Genomic DNA, 14173 nt, shown 5'->3' on the forward strand with positions numbered 1-14173 from the left:
GACTCCTAAAGAAATCTATTCGGAAGCAGAAATTTTATGAACATATAATCCATTTAAATTACAGAATTCTGAGTAAACATTTGCTACTAGGTCCTTTATGATTCTGGTGTTGATTGATGGTAGTGGTAAAAATTGATTTGGACGCTTTCTAGGGCTATAATGAGAGAAAACTTGAGATGGCTAGGGCACATTCTGCGGATGAAGGGGGACAGATTCCCAAAGATTGTCCTTTTTGGCCAACTACCTAGGGCTAAACGGAAAGCAGGTCGCCCGCGGTTGGTGTGGGAGGGTGATGTAAAGAAAGATTTAAGGGGTTGGAACTCTCTGGGAGGTTGTAAAGAGGGAGGTTTTGAATAGATTGGGATGGAGGAGGAACATGTGCAGCTGTGTCGGCCCAAGGCGGCTTGGTGATGTGGTGAGTTATTAGTAGTAGTAGTAGTATAATATTAAAATGCGAACTCCTGTTTCAAACCACCCAAGCCAGTAAACAGTATTGTATTGCACTGTCGTGGTAAAAGTCAAACGGAGTAACTTCTCTTGAGCCAGGTAAGGATACCAGTAGTCATGATGAGGTGATTACTTAGTTGAATTCTCTTATGACTAAAAAGCCATTAGAACGGTCATAGTATTCAAGAGGGAATATTGTACCATTAGTTTTAACATTTACTAACTTTTTTTGCTTTTTTGTTTGGATTTAACAGGATACAGTAAAAACTAGGGGGGGAGGGGAGGCCAGGAGTGTCTTTTTTTGGGGGGATACCGCTCGATAATGTGGAGAAAAAATTATTATATATGCCATGTCCCTTGATTATCCGGATATGGACCCCTCTTGCAACCCCCCCCCCACAAATAAAAATGCTGGAGATTCGCCCTGAGGGAGGCTGAGACTGCTTCCATAACTACAGGTTTTGTCCATAGAAAAGTTTAAGGGGCCAGATACCAATTGATCAAACCGATAAACATGGCCAATATTATTCCCGTATGCACGAGAAAGACTATAGTACGTATAACCATTTAATTAACAAAACATGTTAAGACATAGGATGGTGGAGGCATTTTTGCTCCTAAGATCGTTTTTTCAAAGGGGTCAAAATAGGAAATTATGACTCATACTAGAAGAAACCTTTGTTTTTGTTGATGCTAATTAAAAATAATCAAAGAGTATGAGTTGAGATATTTGGCTAAGAATTACAGTCAAATCGGCTCTTTTACGGATTCATCTTTTTTTTACAAGTCAGCCTACAGAAGAGCCATACAACGAGTCTGATGCTTAATACTTAATCAATATTAATAGATAAGTACATCTTTAAAATTGCGACTTCTAATACGTTTCAAATAGTTCGTGATAATGAACTGTAAATAAGGATACTAATAGGTATATCAAAAGAATTGAATTTTTATGCTGATTCCAAATATATAAGCTTCATTAGGTTTAATCTTACCCGTCAAAGATTACGAACCTGCGAAAATTTGCCTGATTTTTGAAAAAAGGGAGAAACACTCCCTAAAAGTAATAGAATCTTAATTAAAATAACAACATCATATTCAACGTGTCAGAGAACCCCTACAGTATAGGTTTCAAGCTCCTATCTGCAAAAATGTGGAATTTTTTATTTTTTCCCATAAAAAAGATCACGGATGCGTGTTTTTTTTTTAGGGGTGATCATATCAACCCAGTGGTTCTAGAACATCGGGAGAGTGCTTATTCAAGCATAAATTAAAAATTCTAGTGCCCTTTTTAAGTGACAAAAAATTTGAGGGCAACTAGGCCCCCTCCCATGGCCCTTTTTCTCAAAATCGTCCGATAAAAATTTTGAGATAGCCATGTTGTTCAGCATAGTTGAAAGGCCGAATAAATATACCTTTGGAGATTTCATGACCCCCACGGCCCCTGGGGAAAGATCTTTATGTTACAAAATTTGTCCATTGTTTAAGTGTAGTAATTGCTATTTGGAAGTATGCATCCATATTTCGGGTGAGGGGGGCGAATTTTCTACAGGTGGGGTTTTCCACGGGGACAATTTGTCATGGGGAGGGAAGTTTACAGGGGATAATTTTTCGGGGGAAATTTTACACTGATGAAATTTGCCAGAATTTCTATACGAGATTCTTCTTATGTCTTGCTTTCTCTTTGTCGATTCAATTTTACGCATGGAGATGTTAAGAGGATGTGCCCGAGGTAAATTCTCACCAGGATTGAATTATCTAGAGCATTGGTTTTCAAACTTATTTAGACACCGTACCTCTTTCGCCCACCAAACATTTTAGGTACCCCTTCTCAGTTACCGGTACCAAGTTAACTGTACCTAAAATATAAATACAATCGCCAGTCCTAGAGGTAAAGGTTGTTTCATTTTTTTGTTGGCTGACCGTCTAAAGTTTTCGCGTATCCCCAAGGGGTACACATACCACAATTTCAGAACCACTCGGTATAGAGAATAAATCGGTCATAAGGACGGATTTTCCATGGAGGTGTAGCCAGATTTCCTGGCATTATTTAAAAAACGATCAGAAACTAAATAAATAAACAAGTTTTTTCAACTAAAAGTAAGGAGTAACATTAAAACTTAAAACGAACAGAAATTATTACGTGTATGAGGGGGGTTGCTCTTCCTCGACACCTCGCTCTTTACGCTAAAGTGAATTTTGTCCCGATTTTTTAAGAATGACTCCTGAAACACTATGTTCTTTTAATTAGAACAATAAGAAGCTGTTTTTTTTAGAAGTAATAAAAATCTTTAGCGTAAAGAGCGAGGTGTTGAGGAGGAGCAACCTCCCTCGTATACGCAGTAATTTCTGTTCGTTTTAAGTTTTAATGTTGCTCCTTACTTTCAGCTGAAAAAATAGTTTTCTATTGGATTCTTTTAGAAGGAAATCTGAGATGGTCAACCATAGTCAAGATCAGTTTGAAAAATCAGTTTGAACTCTAGCATGGAATAAAGTTTGTTCACCTTCGGAAAAAATGAGAATATCCCGATCTTAACTTTGAAACTTCTAACACAATTAGCAAAAAGACTTGTCTTACATTTGACAAAATATTGAATCGAACAAGTGAAAAAAATGTAAGGTAGAACATTGAAAAAATACGGTTTTATGAGATATAATCTTTTTTCCAACGATTGGTTCGGTTAACCTTTCCAAGTACTAGGCAGCATCTTTGTATTAATTTTAATTGAAACATAACTCGAAAGAAAAAGATACACAAACAAAACAAAGTATAGCTGTCACATTTGCATTAAAAACAGACACTGCATCAAACACTTTTCCACTTCTAAAAACTGGTACAACTGCTTCATTGGTAATTAAAAGGTTAACTGTATTAGACTAGCAGCGGTAATTTATTTAGAATGTGATGGGTGGGTTGGTGGATTACAATAATTATGTAGTTATTTCAAAGGACGGAAGTAGTGAAACGCCGAGCACTGCGAAAAAAAAATATCTGAGTCACAGATAAATTGATATTGTTTACTCGGAATTAAATCAGAATTATTTTTTTTATTTAATCAACCTGATTAATTTATAAATAGATTAATAAATCTGATCAATCAAAGATTAATCTTAGACATATCCGTAAGAACCTTGCTGTCATTGAGATGATTGAATCCAACCTTAAAGCCAAATGACACTGTCCTTATTGTCAACTGAAGCTCCTTCTATACAATTCACAAAAATAAATGAAAATTAGCTTGCTTTTATAATTACTTTATAAAATGTAATGTACCATCACTTGTATTAAGCTTATATTTCGCAAAAACTCTGCAGAGAGTAATGTTACAAAAAAGGCGAAATAATCCATGATCTTTTTGGTGATAGGTTTTACTGGAAACTCTGACTTTTCGTTTTAATGCTATTGTCTTCTCAAAAACATTGGCTAAAATGAGAGTTAGCGCAAATAGATGTGTTTCTATTTCAATTATGTCACGCTATTGTCATTTTACTTAGCCTTCTGCTAGTTCATATATCTGTTGATACTTGACGCATTTTCTTTACACCTGTCCTTGAAAAGAGGGGCGTTCCTGTCTAATAGGACCACTTCTTTCGTTTGTCTAATAGTAAGTTTTAAGAACCACCAGATGAACTACCTAAGATTTTTAAAACGCAAAAAAAGAAATAAGGTAAGCAACTTCTCGCATTTCTTTTGCTATCACTATGTTTATGCTTTTTTTCAAATATCTATAATATATATTGAAAATCTTATTTTTTTTATTTCGTCAATAATTTTACCATTACTAGTACTACTAATACAAATGACCCATACAAATAACCTCCTTTAGTCCAACGTATTCAAGCTTAGCTCTTTACCCCTTCCGCGAAGTCCCAATTTCCTTTAAATCCTGTGTTATGACACCTCTCCACCCCATATTCTCTCATTGTCAGTTCTCATAAGTTCAAAGGAAAATCTTTAGATTGAAATTATAAGAAACTAGAAAGATTGCGGAAATGGTTGTGTACATCTATGTAAAGACTAGAATACTACTAATGACATGGTTACTAAGATCAGGTCAAGATTAGCCAATTTTATCACTTCGGAATTATTTATTTAGTGTATTTAATTTATCACTCGGCAAGTTTAGCATTGCCTGGGTGTAATGTGTAATGTCATTTTGATAATTTAAATGTCATTTCAATATTTAATCTATAACAGGACTGCTAATAAATAATAAAAAAATAAGGTAATAAAATTGAGCATATACTCAGAATACAGTAAACGCTGCTTTACAAATAAAATTACCAATCTTATTATCATAAGACTCTGCTTAGACAATTTTACTTTTGGCGATTGTATCAAAGACACGGCTTGTAAAGACAATGGCGTTACCCTGTTAGTAAAATTATTTTTGCAAGCAATGATATTGCTCGAGATGTTGTTATTCTTTTGTTTAAAAAAAGAAGGGTGAAGATGTTTGTGTGTAAGTTAGCTAACATTTTCTACATACAGAGGGGAGTTAATTTTGCTTCAGTGGAATATTGATAAGTCGAGATTTGCATCTTTCAGATAACTGTCAAAATCGTTTTTACGGAAAATCCTAACGTCCAGTTGATATACGAGCAGCGGGAATTCAAGTACACATTGAGGACCCTACCTGGAAATATTATCAACTGAGTTAGTCACATAAAAAAACATAAGTTTCAGGACCAGAAAATAAAAGAAGATCACGGGATATACTTTTGTGAATTCCTGTTTATAAATGGAATTGTTAGAAAAATTCTTTTTTTTAGAAACACGTCTATCAGATACAAATGTAATTGAAAAACGCAAATAATATGACCAAATTTTCCAATTCCCTCAGTTTACGACAAAACAAGTTTAGAATCATTCCTGGAAAAACACGAAAAAACAACTTAAATAGATGGCATTGCTTTACAAAACTGCCTCAGTCCTAAATCTAGCTACTTGACAGGTACATTTTATTTGCTTTCCCAAAAATGCGAAGACTAACTTTTCTTGTAACGAGTTAAGGATTTTTCAATTGTAAGCCTGTGACTCAGATTCTTAACCCCTATTTGATTCAAATCCTCACTGGTTAAATGAACAAGTTTATCACCGCTCACATTATAACTTGAGAAGCTTGCTTTATACTCCGATAAGGAAAGAGAGTCAATCCAATCGCAAACATCTTGCACACTCCATTGTTGAATTCTTTTCTTCATGTAATATCCCCTATTAAAATTCACTTGTAAAGCACTACCATAATATTGATCTGTCCTTGAGCTAGCATAAGAAGGTTCAACTGAGAAGCGGTGTCGATTTAGACCTATGTCAGATTTATCAAATTTTTGGTCACATAGCGTAACTTCAGGGCTAAACGATACTTTTTTGGGAACTAATCCAACAACTCTAGCACTTGGTCGAAACAATTCTTCACTTAATCGTCTTTCCATTTTGGGTTTGGGTCGTCCTCGCAAAAAATTATCGTTTAACTGTTTCAAAGTTGGAGGTGGCGGAAGAGGAGGTGCTGCATTCGACTTTCCAGATGTGATGTCACAGAATTCAGGTGGAGGTGGAGGTAAAAAATCATCACTGTGAGTAGTGTCCTCATCATAATCAGGTAAAGGAGGTAAAGGAGAACTGGTGCCTTTCAGAACAACTTTGGTTTGGACCTCTTGGATTGAATTGACATGATATCGAATCATCTCAAGACTTTTCTCGATTTGGGAATCAATATCTTTCTCTGATAATTTTTTAATAGGACTTACTTCGTCGGAGTCAAACTTCACAGGAACTTCGATAGTGCCAATGTGGTCAGACGGTAGAGAACTATTACTCATAGTAGAAGCGGAACTTGAACTGTCTTCGCATCTTGAACTTTTATCAAAACACTGACTAATGATTGTTGGCTCACTAGACTCTGACTCAGTTTCTTCAATACATTTTACATCAAGAGAATTGGTAACCTTTTCTGAAGTTGGTTTAACTGGTATAAAGGACACATAAATGTTTTCATTCCGCTCAGACATGTCTTCTTCTTTTAACCTGTGATCAAATAACTTCCGGCCTTCGGAAACGGGCTTTAGTGGTTCTTCAATTACTCTTGGAGGGCTTGTTAAATCTGTTTGCCGTGGCGACTCACCACGTGGGGTCTTTAGAACCTTCTGTTTAATTTTAATTTCAAAGTGATTACATCCATCAGAATCATAATCAGGTTCTGGAATAAATGGTGGCTCCCTCTCTGGTTTTACTGGCAGATCATAAACACTAGTCTGTTTCCCATTATTCATCTGATCTTCAGTATAAGAAGCACTCATGGCATCATTCTTTATTTGAACATTTGGCTTAGGTGTGCGCAGCGGGAGACTCCGACTACGTGCTGCAAGGGAACCAGCTTTCTTCAATGTTGCTAATCTTTCAGGAGAAGCATATACTTTACTTTCGTCTGGTCGAAAGCTAGAGAACTCTGTCTTGTCCAATTTGGGACTTAAAACAGTAAGTGAAGCATATTCATTACTTCCTTTTGATACATCAACCATGACTACTTGAGATTGTGGTACAGGGGGTGGTGGGTTTGTTGGAGGGGGAGGACCAACAGGACTAGGCATTCTTCTTTGTAATGTCCCACCCACAGGGCGACACGGCTTCACTGTCCTATACTCACTAATACCTAAGAGATTGTCTTCACATTTGCTATCATTTGATGATTTAAATGAAGCAGGTGATGGCTCATCACTCAGATCATTTACAGGTGTAAGAACATCTTCATCGCTCCCTTCACTGGTCGTCCCTTCAGTGTGACTTTGTTCCAAATCTTTCCATGCATAATTGTACTGTTTATCCACTTGCAGTCTTTGATGTACGCTGAATGCCCATGAATGTCGGTTTTTTTTTATATTCATCGAATGTACATTTGTCACACTTTCATGGCTTTGGCTCCTACGCCAGTCAGGAGGAAGGCTCGTCGGACCGTTTGGAATAATAGAGGGCGAAGTTGAGCCTATGCCACTACTTAAGGCAGGAGTCAAAGTCGCCTGCGATCCCTCAAACTCTGTTTCCCATGCCAAGTCGGGGGTGCTGTAGAACATTCGATGTAACTGAGTGTCCTCACTATTTTCCACCGGCTTCTGTTTCTGAAAAAGAAAAAAAAAATCAAATCAAATCAAACAGCCAAATCAAAAAGTGATACGAGTTATGGCTCATATCAGACCTTTTTACATGGAGAAATGACTTACTTTTTTTGTTGTTGTTATTTGTAAAATAGGGTGTGCACAAATGAAAAGTGTCGAGAGAAGAATGAAACCAGCTAAAAGATTCAAAATATGATGCATGGGATTAAAAAAAATCCCTAGCAAAAAACTTACAGCTGAGATAGTACTGATTAGACCTTTTTACCTTGTCAACAATCATCATCTAATCCGCGGAATTTTTGTCCAAACTGATTGGGAATTTTTGTCCCAAAATTCATTTAATTTTGGGGGATACTCGCTAGCTTTACAGGGTTTTATGGAACAATAAGCACATTATTTTAAGTGTTCAAATGAAATATCAACCAAACAAAAAATTTAAGCAATTTGAAGTCAACAGTATTTAAATTGAGATAACAATGGGCTATAAACAACACCATCTATCAAAAATCGAAAAATTTCAAATGAGGGAGCCCCGATTCCTGAAGTGAAGACCCTCAACGTACCAGGACTTACACAAACTAACATAAAACAAGACGATGAATGAGGCGGGTGGGTTCATTCCAAATAAGGGACTATTTACTTTAGTCAGCATTTGTTAATGCACTAAAAAACAAATAAAACAACATTATTAGGATGTCCCTGACCTTCCAAGCATGGATGTAAGGGGGTGAGCATGGGCTGATACTTATATATACCCTCCTAAACCTAAAATGTGTCCAGAAGATTGCAAGCTTTTGGAAATGTGCATTTTTTTTTTATAAAACTACCTATGACACCCGCTGAGATGGTAATTTCAATCTGTTCATACCTGCGATAGCCTATGGTGATTTCTTTGCGTCTCTAACAACAAAAATGCAAAAAAAGGAAAACATTCTTTTTAGGTTTAAGGCGGCAGCGCATGCAAGAACGAGAACAACGTTTCAATTCTACAATCAACACAAATTACTAAACAAAACAAAACAATTTCGAAAAAACACTAACTCGATTCAGTATATCTACAACACAGAGAATTTGTTCCAGAACTCAACTACCATTAATGATCGTCATGATCGTCATTTATTTGCTATTGTCTTCAGTATAAAACGGTAGCCCACGAGACTAAAATTGTAGTCTGTTGTCTTGAAAAGAAAATAGTTATCATCAATTGTAATTGAGTTTTGGAGCAAGCAGAGATTTCATTGTCTAATAAAAAAAAAAATACCGTGTTTTTTTACATTACTTATTCGACGAATTAGTATCTTAGCAAGTATGTTTGTGAAGACTATAATTTAATAGCGTAAGAAGACCTTATGGTGAAACTTAGCAACAACAAAAAAGATTTTATCTTTTTCCTAAGGCCTAATGTGGTGTTAAATCTATAAGTCCTTTTCTATATAATTTTCCGTTTTCCTTTATTAAATTCTAAGACAGTTTCGTGTTTTTCCTCTTCTTCTCGAAACATCATCTTTCGTTTCAATTATAATAAGGAATTTATAAAAAGTTCTGTAGACAACTGCAACCGACTAGCATATAGAAAAGAAAAATGTAGAAATACAGAAGTATTAGTAAATGCAAAACGAATGAGAAAGTCATGTTTTGTTTCGTTTTAAAAGGAATCCAAAATGACTATAATATTTCGCCGTTGCCACGTGTAAAGGTTGTATTTTACATTTCATGCTCCTGAAATATTTCAGCAAAAACTGTTTTCTAAGTTTCTCGGAAAGCGGGGATCGTTAGAGCAATTCCCATCATCAAAGTAGGATTCTCAGCCTTCTAGAATAATGAGTTTTTCCCTTCTACGTACCCTATAGAGACTGTAGTCCTATCTAGAAACATGTGCTAATTGCGCCTCCCATCACAATCCATACGCTTTCTACGTACCCTAAAGAGACTGTAGTCCTATCTAGAAACATGTGCTAATTGCGCCTCCCATCACAATCCATACGCTTTCTACGTACCCTATAGAGACTGTAGTCCTATCTAAAAACATGTGCTAATTGCGCCTCCCATCACAGTCCATACGCTTTCTACGTACCCTATAGAGACTGTAGTCCTATCTAGAAACATGTGCTAATTGCGCCTCCCATCACAATCCATACGCTTTCTACGTACCCTATAGAGACTGTAGTCCTATCTAAAAACATGTGCTAATTGCGCCTCCCATCACAGTCCATACGCTTTCTACGTACCCTATAGAGACTGTAGTCCTATCTAGAAACATGTGCTAATTGCGCCTCCCATCACAATCCATACGCTTTCTACGTACCCTATAGAGACTGTAGTCCTATCTAAAAACATGTGCTAATTGCGCCTCCCATCACAATCGATACGCTTTCTACGTACCCTATAGAGACTGTAGTCCTATCTAGAAACATGTGCTAATTGCGCCTCCCATCACAATCCATACGCTTTCTACGTACCCTATAGAGACTGTAGTCCTATCTAGAAACATGTGCTAATTGCGCCTCCCATCACAATCCATACGCTTTAATGCTAAATAGCTAGTGATTGGGTTCACAAACGTTTTTAATAATTTTTTTAGGGCTAAGAAATCTGGATGAAATATTTTATTTTTTCTGTTGCCTCTTCTTTGTATACCTTAAAAAGAAAAATTATAGTTTTGTTCCTGCAGCACTTGCTCTCTCTATCTCTGTCTTTTTTCCTTTTCAGTATGATTAATTCATCTATCTATCACGTCTTTCACCTTGGCACAGTTTCGCGTCGCAAATTATAACCAAGGAGCTATCCTGAGAAATTCAATTGGCGATTTTCTTACATAAATGTACAAAATGATAAAAAAAAACAACAACAAAAAACAAAACAGCTTAGTTTCGAAGTCCGAATACTATTTTTTCTTGTTTTTTTTTTTTTATCAGAATTAATTGTTTTCTCGGTTTTGTGGCGGGTAAATACTGGGATCGAAATCTGCATTTCAGCACGGTTCGAGCTGCTTTTTTGCAGAACTATACCAGACCAATTTGTTCTCTAGGTTCCAGGCTCCCTAATTAGACCCGAATCGGATTCCCGGTAATAGACTGTTTTTTTAGGATCTTAAAAGTTTCTGGACTGCTTGGGCCCAAGCCCAGCAAATACAAAGCTAATACTACCTTTGAAAATGCTCTGTTACATATTGAACACTAAGGACCGCCCAGTCCTTTCCGCAATGATGGAAAAATAGGCAACATTTTCCCTGATCTGAAATCTCAAACTGTCCTTGAATTTACCTATAGCAGTTATGGCAAACTCTAACTAGTCTTGAGCTCCAACCTGCATAAAGAACCCTCTGACACGGCCTTTCAAGCGAGATACATCCGTGACTGTTTTTTCGGTGTGAACAGTCTTGAAATATATTGTCGTCACTTTAGTTTGAATTCTGACCCAATGAACCAGAAAGAAATGAGTAGCTAAAATGAACGCGTAAAACCAATGTCTTCACCTTTCATGACTGGCATACTAATATTTTATTCGTTTCGAAGCAACAGATTCTAATTAGCCACCTTATGGCAAAGAAGCTGAGCGGTAACCACTACTTCTATTTCTAATGTTGTTCAAAGTAGTGTTTCACAGAATATTTACATGAAGCTATCCTGTGTAAGTACGTGCTTGTGATTCTTATTATTTTATTCTGAATATTTCATGTATACACATGACATTTCAAATCAAGGTCATCGTGGACTTACACTACCAACACGGGCATAATATGAACCGCGTTTGAACTACTCATTTACCTCCATCTGCAAAACTTGGCAACTAGCAAGATGCAATTTTTGGCTAACATTCGGAAGAGCTTGCACTGTGAAGTTTTGCCACGGATCCTGTCTGTAGCTGAGTTTTCTTTCCTATAGGCATCATTACGATTTAAATGATTACAAGATAGATGATTAGAGTCCAGCAACTACTCTCTTTCGGGTTCAACTTTCTCCTTCTAAGACATTCAAATCAGACACACCTGACATTTCGTGAGCCGAGCAAATCGAAAGCAATCAAGTGAAAACAAGACGAAGAGATATCAATACGTCCGAGCTATTTTTTTTTAATGTTTTTATTTCCTAACTTGTAATACATAGGAAAACCCATGACTTTTAGCATTGGGGCTGGACTAATTAGGATGACTGCAGAGTCATCTAGCTTAACTTACATCTAGCCTTTTAGTGCCAGCTAGATCTGACTAATGGCTGAATGCTAAAATATTTATTGCTGTTTCTACCGACGGCCATTGTTGTGTTTTGTTTTTTTTTACATGTTTTTATGATAGATTCGATTGAAAACCAAATTTTTTTTTTTACTTTTAGAATTCCTTAAATTTTAATTACGGAGATATATGCATTGAGGGGTCATTAGCTAACAAAGGTATTATGACAAAGGTACTTTCCTTAGTTTCATTAAATTCTTTAAGATTTATTAAAATGGTAATCAAAACCAACAAGCTTGAGTCTTTAATTTTTTGGGAACCGTTTGGGTGTTTTGGGAGTCTTTCAAACTATATTTTCGCAAACTTTTGTGATACACTCATTCAAAAAAATTACGTACCTTCATTCTTTTCATAGCTGACACGCTTGCATAAACTTTGGGCGTTTTCGGAACTTGAACTGGTGGCACTGGTGCTGGACCAAGTTGAAATAACTCTTCACTTGTTGAAATCCGAGATGAAGTTGGTCGGGGTCGAATGGAAGCAGTTTTCGACGCTGAAGATTCATAGATAGGCTCCTTTTTTGGACTACTCTGAGAGTTCATCGCCGCAAGACTACCAATTAGTGATTTTGCTTTTGCTCGACCCACGCTTAAAGGTTGTTTTGGGATCTCTTCTAGGTGGCTGAGGTGGTCTTCCTGCAAGGAAAATATACTTGAAACAGGGGCTTCGCAAACGCCAAATATCAGAACAAAAACAATGCAAACTTTCGGGATATTAGATGGGGTTTCTTTTACATTTTGCATTTGTCCTTTTATCAACCGAAGTCTTATGGCTGTGGTTTCAAGCTGTCAATTTCATAAACATGGTACTAGCATTTTCATTAAAAGATAAATTCTAAATCTTCATGTTTTATGTATATTAAAATCTAGCAGATCTCGCATCTTTGATAGCTAAATGTATTTTTTGCTTTATACAGATTTATAAGGGTGAGAAGGTTCAAAAGGAAAACAGTTTTTCCAAACGAGAAGGGGGGGGGAAGGGCGCTCAATCAGTAAGAGGACATTACTCTCCACATCTTTGTGCAGGTATGTTTTCTTCTCATAATATAATGAGACTTCGATTATATTTAAATTATTTTTATTTTGAAATATACTGCTTTTCTATGTGAGCTCTATTTCTCATGAAGTTTTTGAATAATAAATTTGATATTTGGTTACATAGCAGTGTGAGGAATTGGTCTTCTCGGTTTGTTTTTTAAAATATTTGAGAGATTTACACTAGTTCGGTTTCAATACCCCCTCCCATCCAAAAAAAAGAATCATTCCAACTTGGCTAGTTTTGGTTAAAACACTCTCTAGGTGGACTGTTTTCCCTAGATCCTTCGTAGAAGATGAAAGACTTGTCATCCATGACTAATTGGAGTATAGCCGATCCCTCTCACTGAGACTATCTATCTTGGCTTTACTCCAATTAGCCATGGCTCTCAAGTCTTTCATCACTTCCCACCAATTGGTTTAATTCAAAAATTCAAACGGACTCGGTTCGGACTTTTAATTAAAATCAACTTGGTATAGTATATAAGATGAAATAATAATATCAAAATTGCCTCTAACTAACAATAGACAATATAGTTTACCTTGAAGTTTCCTCGGTAAGGTCACACATTGCCTGGATGGGCCTTTGTCAGCAGGTGTGGGTGGCAGGGAGCTGCAGTTCATCACCTCTGGCTGCAATAAAGGACTGCACACAGTCATAGTAACAAGATCTCCCGAGCCTTGAATAGCAGATACGACGGCTTCATGGCTAGCACGAGAGAAATCTTCATTATTTATCTGAAAATATATGAAAGGTGATGATCATGCCAATAATTATTATTAAACAATTTCAAAGAAACAAACACAAAAAGAAGATTTTTGACTTTTAAGAAAAGAAGAAAGTTTGGCTAGTGAAAATCAATGAAATAAAAAAAAAAATGAATATAGCAAAAACAAATTATAAAAGGCTTTAAAGCAGGCAATAACATATTTTTTTTACATGCAAGGTTCGTTAGCATAAAGAATGAATCGCTGAGAAGAATATGTGAAGATTTACTTTCATTTCTCAAAGCATTTATCAAAGCCTAGAAGAGTAAATAAAAAAATCTAAAGAATTTTTTTTTTTATCTCTAATAAAATGAAATATAAATTCAAAATGTATCGAACTCAAAATTTTGGGCTCAGAGCTCTTGGCCGCAGTCTCCACACTTTCATTTCTGCTCTTAAAATTTCAAATTTGTCTGGGTAGCCTGTAGAAAAACTTTTTGTCCACGTGAAGACAAACATACTCTTTGTTTTGTTTGTTTTGTTTTTTTTTTTGGGGGGGGGGGAGGGGGGTTCTAATAATGTTTTATTTTATCAAACTGCTTATGTTCTACCTCCTTAATAAAAAAAACGAGTTTATGCT

The 14173-nt window shown here is 36.2% G+C and overlaps 2 protein-coding genes across 2 annotated transcripts; both read right to left on the minus strand.

Annotated features, from left to right (window-relative positions):
* Nucleotides 1-3154: 3154 nt before the first annotated feature.
* LOC136036169 (sterile alpha motif domain-containing protein 15-like) lies at nucleotides 3155-12399 on the minus strand. Its single transcript, XM_065718234.1, has 2 exons — nucleotides 12130-12399; nucleotides 3155-7563 (listed from the first exon to the last, which is right to left on the minus strand). Exons 1-2 carry the CDS (start codon nucleotides 12331-12333, stop codon nucleotides 5437-5439), a joined length of 2331 nt encoding a protein of 776 aa, XP_065574306.1. The 5' UTR covers nucleotides 12334-12399; the 3' UTR covers nucleotides 3155-5436.
* Nucleotides 12332-13563, minus strand: LOC136036166 (protein shank-like; the record flags this gene model as incomplete). Its single annotated transcript, XM_065718230.1, is given in 2 exon segments — nucleotides 12332-12426; nucleotides 13368-13563. Coding segments are annotated over 2 exon segments (279 nt in total), but the record flags the coding sequence as incomplete, so codon positions are not given.
* Nucleotides 13564-14173: the final 610 nt, after the last annotated feature.

Source organism: Artemia franciscana, chromosome 15 (assembly GCF_032884065.1).
Source record: "Artemia franciscana chromosome 15, ASM3288406v1, whole genome shotgun sequence".
NCBI classification, from domain to species: domain Eukaryota; kingdom Metazoa; phylum Arthropoda; class Branchiopoda; order Anostraca; family Artemiidae; genus Artemia; species Artemia franciscana.